At 60.6% G+C, this 18,549-nt stretch overlaps 1 protein-coding gene across 2 annotated transcripts in view; it reads left to right on the top strand.

Moving 5' to 3' along the window:
• Positions 1–17,242, top strand: part of NCAN (neurocan) — a 61,898-nt gene extending 44,656 nt beyond the window's left edge. Inside the window, exons 11-16 of one of the 2 annotated variants that reach the window (XM_044999002.1) lie at positions 4,934–5,047; positions 6,597–6,755; positions 9,990–10,072; positions 11,025–11,169; positions 13,615–13,797; positions 14,607–17,242. In XM_044999002.1, the coding sequence (XP_044854937.1) occupies positions 4,934–5,047; positions 6,597–6,755; positions 9,990–10,072; positions 11,025–11,169; positions 13,615–13,797; positions 14,607–14,752 (830 nt within the window). In that variant the 3' untranslated portion in view covers positions 14,753–17,242. Of the gene's footprint in view, positions 1–4,933; positions 5,048–6,596; positions 6,756–9,989; positions 10,073–11,024; positions 11,170–13,614; positions 13,798–14,602 lie in introns of both variants that reach the window. The other variant, XM_044999003.1, reaches the window with a different exon arrangement.
• Positions 17,243–18,549: the final 1,307 nt, after the last annotated feature.

An 18,549-nucleotide genomic window follows, 5' to 3' on the forward strand; every position in this document is an offset into this window, starting at 1 on the left:
CTGCGATGGCAGGTGCACTCTGTCCTCGTCAGGGAGAATCCGATACCCCATTAGTGAAGCCATCAGCCCGGTGGCACGTGGCACGCTCAGCCCTGGGCCCTTGGGGCTAAGCAGCCGCCTCACCCCACTTCTAGGATCCCTTGGGGCAGCTGCCTGGGGAGGGATCAGCCTGCCCCACCCCACTGCAAGGGGGAAGTCTCTGTTCTCATCATGCTCTGGGCCAAAAGGATCTCCCTCCAGCGGGGTGTCCCCATCGGCAGACACTCGGGGCGGGTGGGGTGCTGGGGCCCAGCGGGGCCTACAGCAATGGGAGAGGCCTCCTAGGGCTGCAGGTCCATACCAAGGTGCATGGGAGCTGTGTGGGAGCCCCGGGGCATTGTGAGCAGGGGGCAGGCCTGGCTGGCCGGGCATTGTGGGTCTGGACCGTGGCACATGGGCAGAGCAGGGGGGCAGGCCAGACGTTGTGGGTCTGGACCGTGGCACATGGGCAGAGCAGGGGGCAGACCTGGCTGGCCGAGCGTTGTGGGTCTGGACCCTGGCACATGGGCAGAGCAGGGGGCAGGCCTGGCTGGCCGGGCATTGTGGGTCTGGACCGTGGCACATGGGCAGAGCAGGGGGGCAGGCCAGGCGTTGTGGGTCTGGATCGTGGCACATGGGCAGAGCAGGGGGGCAGGCCAGACGTTGTGGGTCTGGACCGTGGCACATGGGCAGAGCAGGGGGGCAGGCCGGGCATTGTGGGTCTGGACCCTGGCACATGGGCAGAGCAGGGGGGCAGGCCGGGCGTTGTGGATCTGGACCCTGGCACATGGGCAGAGCAGGGGGGCAGGCCGGGCGTTGTGGGTCTGGACCGTGGCACATGGGCAGAGCAGGGGGGCAGGCCGGGCGTTGTGGGTCTGGACCCTGGCACATGGGCAGAGCAGGGGGGCAGGCCGGGCGTTGTGGGTCTGGACCCTGGCACATGGGCAGAGCAGGGGGGCAGGCCGGGCGTTGTGGGTCTGGACCCTGGCACCTGGGCAGAGCAGGGGGGCAGGCCGGGCGTTGTGGGTCTGGACCCTGGCACCTGGGCAGAGCAGGGGGGCAGGCCGGGCGTTGTGGGTCTGGACCCTGGCACCTGGGCAGAGCAGGGGGGCAGGCCGGGCGTTGTGGGTCTGGACCCTGGCACATGGGCAGAGCAGGGGGGCAGGCCAGGCGTTGTGGGTCTGGACCCTGGCACATGGGCAGAGCAGGGGGGCAGGCCAGGCGTTGTGGGTCTGGACCCTGGCACATGGGCAGAGCAGGGGGGCAGGCCGGGCGTTGTGGATCTGGACCCTGGCACATGGGCAGAGCAGGGGGCAGGCCGGGCGTTGTGGATCTGGACCCTGGCACATGGGCAGAGCAGGGGGCAGGCCTGGCGTTGTGGGTCTGGACCCTGGCACATGGGCAGAGCAGGGGGGCAGGCCTGGCGTTGTGGGTCTGGACCCTGGCACATGGGCAGAGCAGGGGGGCAGGCCAGACGTTGTGGGTCTGGACCGTGGCACATGGGCAGAGCAGGGGGCAGGCCTGGCTGGCCGAGCGTTGTGGGTCTGGACCCTGGCACATGGGCAGAGCAGGGGGCAGGCCTGGCTGGCCGAGCCTTGTGGGTCTGGACCGTGGCACATGGGCAGAGCAGGGGGGCAGGCCAGACGTTGTGGGTCTGGACCGTGGCACATGGGCAGAGCAGGGGGCAGGCCTGGCTGGCCGGGCGTTGTGGGTCTGGACCCTGGCACATGGGCAGAGCAGGGGGGCAGGCCGGGCGTTGTGGGTCTGGACCCTGGCACATGGGCAGAGCAGGGGGGCAGGCTGGGCGTTGTGGGTCTGGACCGTGGCACATGGGCAGAGCAGGGGGCAGGCCTGGCTGGCCGGGCGTTGTGGGTCTGGACCCTGGCACATGGGCAGAGCAGGGGGCAGGCCTGGCTGGCCGGGCATTGTGGGTCTGGACCGTGGCACATGGGCAGAGCAGGGGGCAGGCCTGGCTGGCCGGGCATTGTGGATCTGGACCCTGGCACCTGGGCCGAGCAGGGGGGCAGGCCGGGCATTGTGGGTCTGGACCCTGGCACATGGGCAGAGCAGGGGGGCAGGCCGGGCGTTGTGGGTCTGGACCCTGGCACATGGGCAGAGCAGGGGGGCAGGCCGGGCGTTGTGGGTCTGGACCCTGGCACATGGGCAGAGCAGGGGGGCAGGCTGGGCGTTGTGGGTCTGGACCGTGGCACCTGGGCAGAGCAGGGGGGCAGGCCGGGCGTTGTGGGTCTGGACCCTGGCACATGGGCAGAGCAGGGGGCAGGCTGGGCGTTGTGGGTCTGGACCCTGGCACATGGGCAGAGCAGGGGGGCAGGCTGGGCGTTGTGGGTCTGGACCCTGGCACCTGGGCAGAGCAGGTCTGGCTTGAGGGCCATCAGCAGCGAGCCGTCCACTGTTTGCTGCTTGTCTTTCACTTCCATCTGCACTCGCCCTCGCCCAGAACTGCCAGTTGCGGAGGAGATGGTGCCCAGCAGCCTTTGCTCTCGCCGAGAGGGGACCGCAGAGCGCTGTGGGGGGGTGCCGGGGCGCTGGGGTCACCCAGGGATTCTGCTTCTTCCTGGGCTGCTGCCTTTGCCTTCTCCGGCGCTCACTCCTATCCCAAACCCTCTCCCACCCCCCCTTGCCCAAGTGACCAATTGCAAAAATACAGCAGTGGGGAGGGACAGGACCAGGGGTAATAACAGCCTGGGGCCCGCCCCCAAAGTCCCTCCCTTGTGTCTGTGACTTGGCCGCTGAGCTGGCCCCAGTTGATGTTAACGAGGGGTAGCAGTGGGGCGCAGGTCCCAGCCGCCGAGCTGCTCCCCGGAGACCCAGCCACTCTCGCCCATTGGCCCGGCCAATATCCTCTGGGTTTAATCTCTTACTTAGGATGCAGACAGCTGTGCCGTTTCCCTGCCCGAAAGAGCCAGTGTCAGCTCAGTCCCCTCACTCATTTCACCAGCCCCGGCCCTGGCTCCCAGTTGTCTGTTTATCGCCATCTCTAGATGATAGTGGATTTATCTCTCCAGCCATCCATCTCCAGCCCTAGATCCTGGTCTGTCTCTCTCTCTCTCCATGGTTTCTCTAAGGTGCCCGTCACCGTGGCGTCCAACCACCACTGGCAGCACCAGCTCCTCAGCGCCGTCGGGAGATGGCTGCCCTCGTTTGTTGGAACGGTGTTGTGACGCCCTAAATCGCTAAACTGAGGCCCTGGCGTATCCCGTCTGTGGGCAGCTGGAGGCTGCGACGGGCTGAGAACCGAGCTCCCCACCCCCACGCCTCATAGCCTGGTGGCACGTATGACCCGTGAGCTGCCTCAGCTGGCATCCAGCTGGGCACCTTGGGGTTCCTTGCCCAGCTGCAGAGGAGGGATCTGCTGGTCCCTGGCTCAGAGGGATTCTCTCGCCCGGGCGCATGGCTGGCTGGGTCTTGCCCACATGCTCAGGGTCTATCCGTCGCCAGGTGTGGAGTCAGGCAGGACTTTTCCCCAGGTCAGACGGGCAGGGAGCTGGGTGGGAGGTTCCGCCTTCCTCTGCACCGTGGGGTGCAGGTCATCCGGGTGTGTGTCAGTTAACCATTTCCCTGCCATTGCGGGGAACGTGGGTGCTGGTTCACCTGGGTCCCTCCTCTTCTCTGCCTGTGGCACATCAGAGCCTCGGCTCCTACAGGCTGTGACACTTTGGTCTCTTGTCAGTTGTTGGGGTTAGTGTGTGGGGAGGCAGGCTGGGGGAGGCAGCCTGCAACGTACAGCAGGTCCCTTTAAATTCTGTGTCTGTCTATGACTACGGGCCCCCCAGATCCTTGTTTAAAGGGGCGTATTCTCCATAAAGCAAACCCAACAGAGAGCCTCCCCCAGCATAACCCTGCTCCCCCCACAGCAAGCTAGGAACAGATCTGCAACTGACCAGGCCGTGCTTTCTCCGGGGTGGCCGGGGGGCTGGGAGTTGGGGGGTTGATTGGTTGGTTTGTTCCTAAAGCCCCTGATACCGATGTATCAGGAAGCGTCTCCAGCAGCAGCCCAGAGCCACATCCTCCCCAGTCTTGCTGCAGGTGTCATCCGGCATCCCAGGCTTCCTTGGCAGCTGCTCTGGGGCGCCGTGGCCCTGCCCTCCATCCATCCATCCCCCAGCCCCTCGGTCCCAGAGCAGGATGGGCTATCGCAGAGCTGGCTCGGGCGAGTGGGAGAGGGGAATACCTGCTCCCCAGCTGGCACTCGTTCAGGCAGAGCCATGTCCAAGTGCCAGGGCCCGCTGACAGACTCAGCGCCATGGGCACCATCTGCAGGCATCCGCCTGGGCCGGGGGGAGAATTGACGGTGTGTCCCTGGGGTGGAATGGGCTGGAGAGCAGGAGGTCTCTGAGGCGAAGGGGAGGCCATTGCTGGGGGATCCCAAAGGAAGCGAGTACCCCAGGGACAGTGACCCCAGCCGATGGGGCACGACTGGTCTTTCCCAGCTCTGGTTTCCACGATGGGGGAGGGAGTGGCGGGAAACCCCCACCCAGAGAAATAAAGGAGGGCTGGGGCCAAGCCCCAGGGGCACAGGGCCCGATCCTTGGGGGCCGCAGCACCAGGTGCTGTCAGCAGGACAGGCCGGCAGAGGTTGTGCTCCACAGGACACCCTGCCTCATTAGAGCTCGTTAAAGCCCTTGTGTCAAGCTGCATCCCAGCTGCCAGCACATACCCGCCGTGGGGCAGCCCTGGGCGCCCCCAGAACCAGTTCATCACCCAGGCAGCTCCCCCAGCGAGCGCCATGGCTTTCACGCCCACGCCGTCAGCCTCAGCGTGTCAGGCAGAGCAGGCATGTGTGTGTGTGCGTGTGTGTGTGTGCGTGTATCCCCAACGCACAAACACTGCCGGGGGGGGAGGACGAGGACGTATCGCCGCTGGGCCCTGAGCCGCCGTGTCTCTCTCGTGGCAGATATTGACGATTGCCTATCCAGCCCGTGTCAGAACGGAGGCACCTGCATCGACGAGATAAACTCCTTCGTCTGCCTCTGCCTGCCCAGCTATGGGGACAGCCTGTGTGAGAAAGGTGAGAGCCGAGGCGTCCCGTGGCCCGGCCTGCAGTGGGATCCTGGGAACCGCGGCCCCTTTAACAACACTAGACTGGATGGAGTTAAATCAGAGCCAGCCCCGGGGAGGCAGTTCCACATCAGCTCTGGATCCGGGATCAGGATCTGGGATTTTGCTTTGGGGCCAGCCCAAGCAGGACTCTCTGGGGGCTGGGAACCTGGGACCTGTTTGTAGATTGGCCTCACAACTGTGAAGTTTGGAGATGGGAGGCGGGGACCCAGAATCTTGACGCTCAGGCTCCATAGTGATGCGTGCAGGATAGAAAGACAGGCAGACAGATGAACAGCCTGATAGCCTAGGGTCTAGGCGGGGAGAGCGAGCCAGAGAGTGATCAGGATTTTGGGAATTGGACGGGGGCGTTGGGAATGAAAGCACGGACAGACAGACCAGGATCTAGGAGGTGGATAGATAAGAATCTAGCGATGGACACAGACAGACGGAAGCACTTGACCGAGCAGCCGTGTGAAACTCTCTTTCAAGCGGAGCCTTGCAGCCCGACCCGAACTCAACAGGCTGCGGGTACGAGTGTCGTCTCTGATAACCCTTCCTGGCGAGAGGCCGTGCGGCTCCTCCCAGGCGTTTCCCCTTCACTGCACCCCTCGCTCCGCAGCATTCCCAGCACGGCACGAGAGGGTCGGGTCTCAGCCCTGCCATTCCACGGGCAGGAGGCAGCCAGGGATGGGTCGACAATGGGGAGCAGGGAGTCCCCACCAGGCCGAGGCGTTGGTGCTGACACGGGTTCAGGGGAGGTGTTGGGTCAATTCTGAAAATGTCTCGATGCCCTTGGGTCAGGTTCAGCTCGGCTGCGCTCGGCTCGGGGCCAGGCTGGACTTTAAAATTAGGCCTGAGCAGACCTCTAGTTTCAAGTGAATTTCCGGGTGATTTGAGGCTCGTCCCAAACTGTTGGTCCATGTGCGATTCAGAGCTTCCGCTTCCCCAGCATCAGCCCCAGACCAGAACTGAGGAAAGAAACCTCCCTGCAGCGACATCCCACCTGGCACCAGCCCCACGGCCCCGCCTCGTCTCAGGCACTGTCATCCTGCCTGCCAGAGACAAGGACGCTTTTAATAAGCTCCTGTGAGCAGAGCCCCCGCTCTGAGGCCAGGGAACGAGCCGTCTGGGAGTGGGCTGTGTGTGTGGCACGCTGCAGACCATTGAGCAGCAATGGGAAACGGGGCTCTGGCGGCCTTCCCAGCTCACTTGCTCTGCGCTCTGGGGAAAATCCACCCGCCTCTGCCGAGCGTTTATCAGACCTGGGCTCTGCTGGCAACTTCCATGCAGTGAGAGCCGGTGCTGTGCCAATGCCGGGGCTTCAGGTCACGGCTCATTTCCCCTGTTAGAGAGGGAGAAATCGAGTCACGGGGTGGGCCAGGGACTGGCCCAGCACCACCCAGCCACCCAGAGCTGGGCATAGAACCCAGGAGTCCCGCCCCCAGTGCTCTGACCGTCGATGCTGGGATGCCGACGGCATTTGCTAACCTCTTCCATTTCTCCCCGCTTGCCGGCAGACACGGAGGGATGCGATCATGGCTGGCACAAGTTCCAGGGCCACTGCTACCGCTACTTTGCGCACCGGCGCTCCTGGGAGGACGCGGAGCGGGACTGCCGCCGGCGCGCCGGCCACCTGGCCAGCATCCACTCGCCAGAGGAGCATGGCTTCATTAACAGTAGGGCGGGTGCTTCCCTTCTCCTGTAGCTTGACGTGGGCCGGGAGGGTGGCGGGGCAGAGCTAGCAGGGGTCGGTTAGAGGGTGGTGTCCCAGTGTGGATGCGGTTACACTGGTATAAACCCCGACCCCCCCGGATAGCTGTGTTCACGCTGAGGATGGTTGCGCTGCTTTAATCAGATTGCTGTAGGGAAATATACAGGATCCTCTCCCAGGCGAGTTAGAGCAGCACAACTCTGCAGTGGGGCCGTGTGCTGAGGGATGCAGCGCTTAGCATTGCAGAAAGCCTCCAAGGCAGGCGCCAGGCCCTCTAATCCCCACGCTGCTGGGAGCACAAGCCTCGTGAGTGGTATTCAGAGGGCGCTGGTTCGCAGGGAATCAGAAACCGCGCCCGGTGCAGTGTGGCCATTGGAATTTTGAGGAAATGGTTCTTGTCATGCGTGGAAACCTCAAACTGATTCCCAAGGCCAAAAGGGACCAGTCTGACCAGTCTAGTCTGGACTGGGATTTAGGAGACCTAGATTCACCTCCTGGCTCTGCCACTGCCCTGCTGGGTGACCTTGGGCAAATCACATGGCCGCTCTGTCTGTCAAATGGGGATAAGGATCCTGCCCTCTTTGTAAAGCACACTGGGATCTGCTGCTGAAAGCGCTGCAGACGAGTGGGGTTTTGTGATGACCGAGCCTGGCCTCCTGCAAAGCACAGGCCAGAGAATCTCACTCTTCCATGAGCTGAAGAACATGTGGCTGAAACGCCCACTCTTGATGTGATGGAGAATTTACCACCTCCCCTGCGGAGCTGTTCCCATGGTTAATCACCCTTGCTGGTACAATGTGCCTCTGATCTCATGTCTGACTTCAGCTCCCAGCCCTTGCATCATGTCCTGCTTTTGTCTGTGAAATGGAAGCACTCCCTTCTCTCAGGAGCTTCTCCCTTTTGAATGGGGAATACTCTGAAATGCACATTTTCCTACCCACCAGGGGTGGGTTGCACAGCCAGATGCAGGGGGAGTGGGGAGCGCTGGAACTAGGGGTGCTGGGGGCACAGCAGCACCCCTGGCTTGAAGTGGTTTTCATCGTATACAGGGTTTGCAGTTTTGTTCAGTGACTCGCACACACACACACATACACACATTGTTCCAATGGCACTGGTTTTATGATGTCAGAATATGGCAGTCGCTCTGGTGCACCTACAGTCCTTGCTGCCATGGAGTGAAATAATGGACAGAACAAGGCAGGTGATGTAAAAATGGGGAGAAAAAAATAGAAATTCTGAAGCAAAACGTTTGTTTGAAAACAAAATTTGGGAATTTTTCTGACACAAAACCTTGCCAGCGGGATGCCTCGGGGGAGATTTCCGACCCGCTCGGGTTTGTTCTGATTCTCCAAGTGCTGAAATCTCCATGTTGGGACCCGCTCTGGCTGGGAGAGGCCTTTCTCTGCCGGGCCAAGAGCCAGAGCGGTGCTGTGGGGGCCTGCCCGGCTCGGGGGCTCGTCGTGGAAACGGAGCATCCCGCCGGTTGCTGAGGGGACCGGGGGGAAGTGGCAAGGGGCAGCACGGCCAGGATTTGTTGCTCTCTAATGGGTGGCTCAGGGCTCTGTGTGCAGTGAGTTTGCTGGGCCTCAGGGCACACACACCAGAAAGCCTTCATCCCCACTGGCACCAACTGTGCCACCTCAGGGCCCTGCTACCCCCTAGAGTCCGGCACATGAGCACAGGGCTGCCCCATTGCCTGTGCCTGCAGCTAAACAGGAGACTTCGTTCTCCAATGGCTCCAATCCAGCCTCATGCACAAACCCTTTGGGCTTGGCCAAGCTCCTGTTGCCTCTTCCTCCGCTCAGCCCCTCCCCTGCACACACGCCTGCCGCAGGTCTCAGCAGGCCCCAGCTCTCTTCCAGCCCTGAGCTGAGCTGGCGCCCATCCCAGTGCACCTGCCGGCTGAGAGCCCAGGTTCACAAGCCATCCGCGGAGCCGTCCCTGCGCCGCTTCGCAGGCAGGGGCGTCTGGTCAATGCCTCTGATTTACTCGGGCCATTTACCCCGCTCAGTGGAGCGGTGCTGCAGAGGGGACCGGCCACGCTGGGAAAGGAAGGTTGGGCCTCTTCATTTTTTCTTTTTTGCTCAGTCTCTGCTCTGCCTTTTCCATCCACCGCTGTGCAGTCGGGAAAGGCCTGCGTGGGGCTTGGCCTGCCCTGCCCTGTGCCCTTCCTGCTGCGAGGAATTGGCTGGTCTCATGTCCTGCTAGGTGCTGAGCTGAGCACCGGCGCCAGGGGGAAATCAGGGCACTCAGCCCCTCCTACGAGCCCTCAGTTTCTTGCAGGATTGGCCCCACTATGAACAGATGACCCTGAATAACAAAACCAGTTCCAAGCCGCTCTCTCGGGTCTTGTACAGCCCCATCGCTGGGGGAGGTGAAGGGCTCCATAGTTTCTAAGCACCGACAGTGCAGGTCAGTTCTCTGTCTGCTGATTCTTCCTCAGCCCAACACAACCTGCCCATGGGCAGCACCCCGGCTCCAGCAGCCACTGCAAAGGAGCCAATGGGAGGGTCGGAGTTGTTGTGGGGAGGGATGACAAAGAGGGAGCCGGGACCCCGGGGCTCTATTCCCAGCCCTGGCACTGATGTCTCAATTAGTGCCAGCAGCGCTGGTGTTTCCTGGGGCGTGGGACCTGGGCTGAGGCCCACCAACACTCAGGACTCCTGGGTTTTATCCCAAGCTCTGGTGTTAGACCTGAGAGCTGGAGGTCAGGACTCCTGGGTTCTATTCCCAGCTCTCTCACTGGACTCATTGGGCCAATCACAGCCCTGCTCTGTGCCTCAGTTTCCCCATCTGTAAAATGACACTTACACAATCTTTGAAAGTGCATTGAGGTCTATGGATGAAAACCCACAGGTCTATCCAGCAGAAGTGCCCCAGGTAGACTCTGGGTGCAGTTGGTAACTTAATAGGTAAATATCACCCATCACGGAAATGCAGCCATCACTGGGGTGGAGCATGACACACTAACTGTCTAGTATTACCCAGCTTTGCACAGGAAGAGAAGCAGAGCTTGGTGCCAGGTTCTAGTGCCCTGGAACGTACCATCCAGTACCATTCAATGTGATCCCTGCCAAGAACAGTGATCAGCTCTAGCACATGCTTTCCTGGTTGTGTTGCACAGCTGCTCCCTACGCAATGACTTGGGCGCCAGTCCCTCCGAGACAGTCACGTGTGTCTCTTGTGTGACTCTCCACAGGCTTTGGGCACGAGAACACCTGGATTGGGCTCAATGACCGGATTGTGGAGCAGGATTTCCAGTGGACGGATAACACGGGCCTGGTGAGTTTGCAGCACCTCTGGCAGGGAGCGCCTGGGCTCAGGGACCCTTCGCTGCCCCAGGCCCCAGCATGGCATTGTCCTGTTCGATCCGGTCCTGGCCCAAGGGGTCGGGTTATAAAATGCCCATTGGCCACTTGGGCCCTGCTTGGGAATGTGCACATGCCCGCTGTAAAGGGGACTGGTGAGGTGGGGGGAGAGCGTGCAAGGCAGTGCATGCCTGGAATCACGGGGGAGTGAGTGTGAATGTGTGCGTGTCTGAGGAATATGGAAGAGAAAGAGAGAGGGGACTGGGAGGTCTCAGAGTGTGTGGCGGGGTTCAGTGTGCATGAGTGTGCACACGTGTGCCAATGCGTGCAAGCATGAGTGTGCACATGAATGTGTGTGTGGGTGCAGGGATGTGTATGTGCCACTGTGTAAGCATGGGTATGCACACGGGTGTGGGAGTGCATGAGTGTGTGATAACCTGTGATTGTGTGTGTGTGTGTGCAAGACAGCGTGTGTGACCGCGGGCCTGGCCTCTCCTCCCCATGCAGTCACAGAGCAGCGTCCCACCCCCAGAGACCCCGCTCTGGCCCAGCCAGGCGAGCTGCTGCCTCTGGCTCACACGGGCATCACAGGGGGGATACAACCCAGCCGAACCACGGGGGGGAGGGCGGGGCGAACAGCCCGGAGCAGCGGGGTGCCTAAGACTCAGCTCAGCAGGGCACCACGTGGTGAGTCTGGCCAGCAGCTGGCTCAGTCCCCTTCTGATTTCTGGGAGACCCCCTGGAATAAACAGGGGTACCATCACTAGTGTAAATGGAGGGGGGCACAGCCAGGGCCCGGGGCAGCCTCTGTCCTGCTCCAAGGGACTCTGGCTGCTGCTGCCACTTTGCCCTGCAGAGAGCGGTGCAAAGGGTCCCTGCAGGGCTGGGGGGCGGGGGGCTATGATTGCCACCGTCTTTCCCACCAGCAATATGAGAACTGGCGGGAGAACCAGCCCGACAACTTCTTCGCGGGCGGCGAGGACTGCGTGGTGCTGGTGTCCCACGAGATCGGCAAGTGGAACGACGTCCCCTGCAACTACAACCTGCCGTACATCTGCAAGAAAGGCACAGGTAACCCCGCCACAGCCCCTCCCGCAGGGCCCCCCCGAGCCCCTCCTCCCTTCCCACCCCCAGACCCCCCAGCTGCTGCTGGCTGGGAGCAGGAGGAGGCAGCTCCTCCTGGCAGGTGACCAGGGTCAGCCTCTGATTGGCTGAATGGGAAAGAGGGGTGGGGCCAATGGAACTATAAATTGGCTTGGTTTGTACCTGGTGAGCCAGTGGGAGCTGGAGGTGGCGGGTGGCAGAGCGGGGCGGGGCGGGGCGGGAGGGGACCCTGGCTTCAAAAGTCAGCAGCTCCGGGTGAGAACAATGAGAAGTCCCTCCTCCCCTCCCCCACTGAGAACAATGCAGAATGAAATTAACCCCTGTAGCATTGCCTGTGGACAAGTCTGCAGCAAGCAAGCAGCTGAGCCAAGGGAGCTCCACCCTGCTGGCCTAGCGAGCTCCAGCAGTGGCCCTCGGCTGCGCTTGCTTCAGGGCACAGTCCGACTCCGGGCAGAGATGGGCCCTGTTGAAACAGAGGGGTGACTTCCAGGCACCCTGACCCCGCAGCAGGGCGGTGCAGGCAGGGAGCCAGAGAGGTCAGTGCTGCAGGTGGGGCAGCCCAGGGAGGTTAGCTGGGGAGGTCAGCTTAGAAGTGGAGTGCTTTTCCAGCTCTCACTGTTCACTGCGAAACTCGCGATACTTAGTGGTTTTCTTCAAGCCCCAGCTCCTGGAGGCATGTGAGAATCTTCGCTTTCTTTTCTTTTCTAATGTGACGTGTTAGCCCTCTCAGCTGCAGAGAAGAGCAGGAAAATAGGGCTCCAAACGCCTCAGATCTCAGGAGGCAAATGAAAAAGAACCTGATTTTTAAGCCAACCTCCTGATCTGGGGGATGGGTCATGAATTTTGAGGGCCTGTCAGTGCCAGCCCCGCTGCATTCAATCTAAGCCCCCTCAGAGGAGAGTTGCTGGTTGCCAGCCAGACCCATTTTATGGCTGTAAATCCATTGCTTCATTACCCACCCCCCCACCTGACCCCCCCAATAGAGATTTCTGCAGGGGCTCATGCTGCCTCTCAGTGGAAGGTGGCAAATCAGATGCAGGCTAGACTGCAAAGAAAGCACCCAAGTCACAGGCGACTTTCCCCTTGTGCTGCCTTTTGCGCCCCTCAACAAAGAAAATCCAAATAACCTCGCTTAATCTCAGCTTTTTTACTGCTTTATTCTTCCCCCTCTGCTTTAATTTGCTTAATAGGCCACCATTAAAACTATTAAGTTCTCATTCCTTATCTTGAACGTTATATTAACCTCCAGCTGTTCACGCCGAGCCAGAGAAAGACGCTCCAAAATCCCAGCCTCCGTATGTAATGATATATTTGTCCTGATAAGGCCATTAATTAAATATGTAAATCCTCCGCAACACCTTGGCGCAAATCTGTCAAAGGAGCCCTCTCCCTAGATTGGATTTATACAGCAGCCGCCGGCAGCTTCCCGGAGCGTTCTGTATTACATATGCCGTGCGGTGGAACTGCAGGGCAGAGCGGGAGACAACGGACGTATTTCATAGGGAGCCTGATAGACTGGAGAAAGCGTGAAGGCTCTGAACAGGCGTTTAAGGACAGGACAGGGTGGCTGGGCAGGTGTGCCCAGGTTCGGCTCCATCTTCCTGCGGGAGGCACGATACTGGACCACATGGGCCCCTTGGCTGCTGTAGGGGGGCAGGGCCTGGGTTATTCTGCCAGCTGTTCAGGGCCCAGTGCTCAGGGCCCTGTGCTGGGTTCTGTTCCCTGCCCCGCCCCGGCTCCATGGGTGAGTCACTTAGCACTGGATTTGTCAAGGTACTGAAACCAATGGGAGTTAGGCACCTAGTGGAGTTTTCAGAATAATCTATCTGCATCTTTAGGCACTTAAATACCTTGAAATGGTCCGGCTCTAGGCCTTTCTGGGCCTCAGTTCCCCATCTGTACAATGGGAATAATAGCCCAGCCCTGCCCCGGGAGGTGCTGTGAGCACTGCATTGTGAGGGGCTCAGATACTGCACAGAAAATAGGGTTTGTCCCACTGACTGGCAGCCTCTGAAACCCCTGCACTCCTAGCCCTGGGCTCCCCACACACAGCTCTGCTAATGCCCCACGGTCCCAAACCCAGCCCCACCGCTTGCTAAGTCCAGCCTCCATCAGCAGTGGAGCTGAGGAACCTGCAAAGTGCAGTGAGATGGGTCTGGCTGACCCTCCCCAAACTCCATGGACTCGGGCGGCTGGGGGGGAGAGGCAGCTCCCCAGCTGAGTCCAAAAGCTGGTTGTTTGCAGACCGGTGCAGGGCCTCTGGTGTCGGCGCTTTGCCCAGTCAAGGGCTGCCCCGGTATCCTGCCAGCAGCCCACAGGCCACGACCTCTATGCATCCAACAGAGGGCACCGTCCGCAGCCCCTCTGCCCCGGCTCTCTTGTAACCGCGCCTGCGGCTTGCCCCCTGTGCAGTGCTGTGCGGGCCGCCCCCGGCCGTGGAGAACGCCTTCCCCGTCGGCAAGCAGAAGGAGAAGTACAGTATCCACTCGACCGTCCGGTACCAGTGCGAGGGTGGCTTCACCCAGAGGCACGTCCCCACCATCAAATGCCACAGCAACGGGAAGTGGGACAGACCAAAACTCCTCTGCACAAAACGTTAGTGCCGGCTCCCCATCCCTTCCCATGGGGGCTGGGGGGGGGCACTTCTCGATAGACAAACCCACCATTACTCTGGGCGCTGGAGGTAGCCGTGCTGGGGAGTCCCGAGCACAGGGCTGCTCCCTCCGGCTCAGTGCCGAGCCAGCGCCCCCTCACATGTGAAACACTGAGCCCCTTCCCTGGAGGGAGGAGGCATTTAGTCCCAATGTCCTGGCTAGATCCCAGGGGCGTCTCTCCATGTTTACGCTGCCCTGCGCTCTCAGATGGAGAATGCTGAGCAGCTGCTGTGTTCCACCCTAGAAGTGGCTGCACCGGAGGTAGCCCTCAGGCCTTGTCTTCACTGCCCATTAGGGCGCGTTCCTCCACTCCAATGAGCGTGACCGCACTGCGCACCAGCACTGGAGCTGCGCAGAGGGGTCGGGTTAGCAGCTGCTGGGCTGCATCCGCAGCATTCGAAGGGCCGCGCACACGCCTGGGGCAGCTCACTCCAGTTTAAAGCGCCACATAACCTGGACTAAAGCTGTGTGCGTGTGTGGCCAGGAGCCGAGGTGGGGCCACACTGGTGCTCTACCTCCAGCTAATGCTGCAGTGAAGACGAGCCTTCGTCTGCTGGCCCGTCCCAAAGATGCCACCTCACCTGTCGCAGTGCAGCGCCCCTCAGCCCCACCCTGCAGCACCTCTATGGGAGGGGTGGGGGTTTCGCCAGCCCCGGTCTAGGATTCGTCTCCTTCGGGGGTGGGGGGCGTTTGTGGCTTAGCCTTGCGGTAACGCGCCTCCTCCTTCTCCTCCTTGCCTCCGTTAGCCAGAAGGTCCCACAGAACCCGGCGCCACCACCGCCGCCACCACAGCCACCCGCGCCACCACCACAACTCCCGCAAGGAGCGGAGAAAACACAGGAAGCAGCTCCAGTTGGACTGGATGGAGGAAGGGAACTACTTCTAGAGGCTGGTGACGAGCAAGCACCAGTCCCCTCCCCTCCCCCCGCCCCGGGATGAGCCGGGCACGTGTGTGTGATGGGACAGGGCAACTTCTACTGACACCCCCCCGACCCCCTTTTCTAAACCTCTTTGCTTTCATTCCTTAGGGTGCCCCCATCGCCTGTGTGCCTGGGGGGGTACATGTGTGTGCGTTTGTGTCCCTCTGTGCGTCCACACGGCCTTGACTCTGCTGGTGCTCAGTCCCTCCAGGAGCCACTCAGCACCATGCAGGGTCCAGTCGTTGGGCTCCACCCGTCCCGGCTCCCACTGAGCGCAGAGGCCAGGCCAGGCTCCCAGGTCGGGTCCATACTGTCCTAGCACGTCCGTGCAGGGCCTGATCCTCAGCTAGTGTCAACTGAGGCCACTGTCCACTTCAGTGGCTTTACCCCGATTCCCACCGGTGGGGGGACGGGGGGCTCTGGCCCGGTTTGGTACGTCTACACGGCAAAACAACCCCGCGGCAGCGAGTCTCAGAGCCCGGCCTCTGAGACTTACTGTGGGGGGTTGTTGTGGGAACGTAGATGTACCCACTGACTCCAGTGGAGCCTGGCGGATTCACTCCAGCTGGGATCTGGCCCGTGTTCCCAGCTGTTCCCCTCCCCATCTCTGGCTCCTCTTCTGGGCAAGACCCCAGTGTGAGTCCTCATCCCCAATCCCACTGGCCTTCTGCAGGGAGACTCCAGCTTTTTAATAAACAACCCCCCTTCCTTTTTGTCCCCCCCCCCAAGTAGGAGGTCCCTATAGTCCCCTCCCTGCCAGGCCCCCTCTTCCGCTCCTCCCCCAGTGGCATCTGTGATCCATTCTCTTCCTTTCGGATCCAGTGGTTTCCTGCCTGGCTAGAAGTGCAGAAGCCCAGAGCAGGAGGCAGGCTCACAGTCACAGCACTGAAGGTTTCTCAGTATTTGAAAACGACCGTCCTTACTCAAACCAAGGGCCGTTCCCATAGGAGCCCAGTGGCTGACAATCCTTTTCCAGCTTCGGTCCCCCCAACAGACCGGGAGAGCAAAGCGGCCCCAGCCACCGGCAGGTTACAACGCAGAGAGCAGCTCCCTTCCATCCGCCTTCGTTTCATTTGCTGTCTCCCTTTCCCCGGGGCGAGAGGCAACGGGCAGAAAACGCACCGTAGGAAAGACAAGGGGGAGCAGGCGGCCCTTGAGATCCAGTATTGCTCTGGGGTTGGGACGCTTCTCAATAGAAAACAGACGGAACCCGTCCAGGGCAGGGTCTGTTCTCGCCTTTCCGTCCCTTCCCCATTGGGCAGCAGCAGGCCCAGTTACACTTTCTTTCTGTGCTGACGGTTCTGCCTGGCTCCAGCCCCCGCCCCAGGACAGACGTACCAGGGATCCAGGGTCTGCTTTTCGTTTTCTTTGCCATTTTAAAGCACTGATCTTACAAACATGTGACATGAGCAATCCCCTGGGGCCAGGCCCTCAGCAGAGCTACGCCAGTTTATACCAGCTGCAGAGCTGGTCCGTTGACTCCAGTGGAGCTGGGCTGATTTACAGCAACTGGAGCTCTGGCCCCATTGACTTCAGTGGGGCTGCTTGTGTGAGTGACGTTACCCCAGTGCGTAAGGGCTACATTCTGCCACCGTCACTGGAGCTGCCTGGCTGATTTCAATGGGCCTTGAGCAAAAGGGAATTGCCCACGGGGCGAAATTCAGCTGTGGACAGGGGTCGGCACAAGGACTATGCACCAATCCAAACGGAGAGTCTCCCGTTTTGGATGGCAGCATCTGGAGCCCCCAACTGAGATTGGGCCCCATTGTGCCGGGTGCTGCACAGCAGAGCTGGCCCAGCTCCACACAGCTCACAGCCTGAACAGACAAAGGGCAGAAGGAGAAGCAGAGGCCTTGAGGGGGGAAGTGACTCCCCCGAGGCAGAGACAGGACTGGAACCCGCCCTCCCCAGTCCCGTCCACTAGACCCCGCTGCCTCTGCCTTACATCCAAACGAGCGGGACTGATTCGCACCAAGGGAGTGTGGGTCTGTGCCGGAGCTGGAGGTGTTATTCCAACTCGCCTGGCTGCACCCGCTCGCACCAGTGCCTAGAAATGGAAGTGTAGCCCTGCGCGCGTCACCTAGCGCCTCAGCTGGGCCGTCCCGCTGCTAGCACTGCCCGGGCTCATTGCAAATGACACCTTCAGCTCCAGAGCAGTCGTAGCCTTGTGCCGGGCCTTTCGCACGGGGAGGGGGCTGAATTTCCCCCAAGGTTGACAGAACCGGTCCCAATGCCTTTGCAGGATCGTGGCCCTCGCGGTTTGTTTTGGGGTTGGTTTTTTTTTTCTGTTTGTCGTCATTTACTCGGGTTGATTTGGTGTGTGCGTGTGTGCGCGTGTGTGTGGCAGCGCAGCCAGCTGCTTTCCAGTCTCTGCTGTTTGCGATGTGAGCGCAGTGTCCTGTACCCCCAGCCCCCGTGGCAGTGCTGACACGCTGCGTTTCTGTATTGCTGGACATTTTAATAAATTTTTTTAACAGTTAATAAGCCCCTGCAAGCTGCTTTGCCTTTTATTATTATTGTTATTATTTCTTGCCTTCCATTTCCTTTCCCAGACGCAGTGACACAGCTGAGACTCCTGGCTCCTGCGCTCGGCTAATGTAATGCTGTGGGGGCATCTTTCTGCAGCTAATTCCAAACTTCGCTGCTGCCGGATTGCTACCGCACATAATTATATTCTGTCATTCTTCTCCTGTCTTCCTATTTCCATTTAAATGAGCCTTAACAAAAATGGGATTTTTTTTTTTTTGGCTGTTCCAGCCTAAAACTCCAAAGATTTGAAATGTCTCAAGGAGCTGGGGAGAAGGCAAGATCTAGGCATGACCTATTTCAGGCTAAAAGCGAATTGACACCTGCGGCCGCCCTTCTTTGGTGCAAGGGAAAGGTCCCACTAGCTACAAGTGCCTTGCGGGAACTGGGAGAGAAGCCACCCCATGTCCCCGGGGCAGCTACTATGTTGGACAGCTGTAAGCAGCCATGTGCTGCCCCCCACCCCAAGCCTCAGTGCAGGGGGCGTGTCTGGAGGCGGGACGGGGCCATGCCAGACTAGTCTCTGTGAGAGCAGACCCTGGCCTCTGACAGCCCAGAAATGGGAGGGGGCCGGGGGGGCTCAAAGCACCTTCTGTGCTCTGCCTCCAGGGGGCGCAGCACAGCCTCTCTCCCCACAGGTGATTGCATGTAGAAGCAGGTGGGTTCTGGGCTCTATGGTCATCAGCCGGGGAGATTCCTTGCCCCCCCCATCCCAGCCGAAATGGGAGGGGCCGAAGATGGCCTCACCTGGCTCTGGGCTAAGAATGATGCGGGTCCCAGCAGGGCCAGGAAGCGGGGCCTGAGGAAGGGGCAGGCGATGGAACCAGGTGGCCGGAGGGGGAGCTGGAGGTTGGATTTCAACAATACGGTTCATCCAGAGTGATCAGAAAGCTGCTGGCGATGGTCAAGGGCCGGGGCCCTTCGGCAGATCAGTGTCCTAGCGACGGGCCTGTATGGAGCCGCCGGGAGCTCAGGCTGCACCGGGGGCTTGGTGGGCTAAGCACAGAGGGAGGCATTTCCCCTTCCTCCTTTCTGGCTCACACGGGTGGTTTCCACCCACTCACGCCCAGGTGCCCTGGTCCGTCCCGCCTGCCTCCACTGAGCACAAGTGGCAGGTTGTCAATCTTTAATCACCTCCTCGTTCATTCGTCTCCCTTCTTTTGTTCCTCCTGTTTCTTCCTGGGGCAGGGACGGGCTGCGGGGAGGGGACACAGGCATGACCACCCGCTAGGCCTCTTCCCATCTCT

This window comes from Mauremys mutica, chromosome 24 (assembly GCF_020497125.1).
Source record: "Mauremys mutica isolate MM-2020 ecotype Southern chromosome 24, ASM2049712v1, whole genome shotgun sequence".
NCBI lineage: Eukaryota > Metazoa > Chordata > Testudines > Geoemydidae > Mauremys > Mauremys mutica.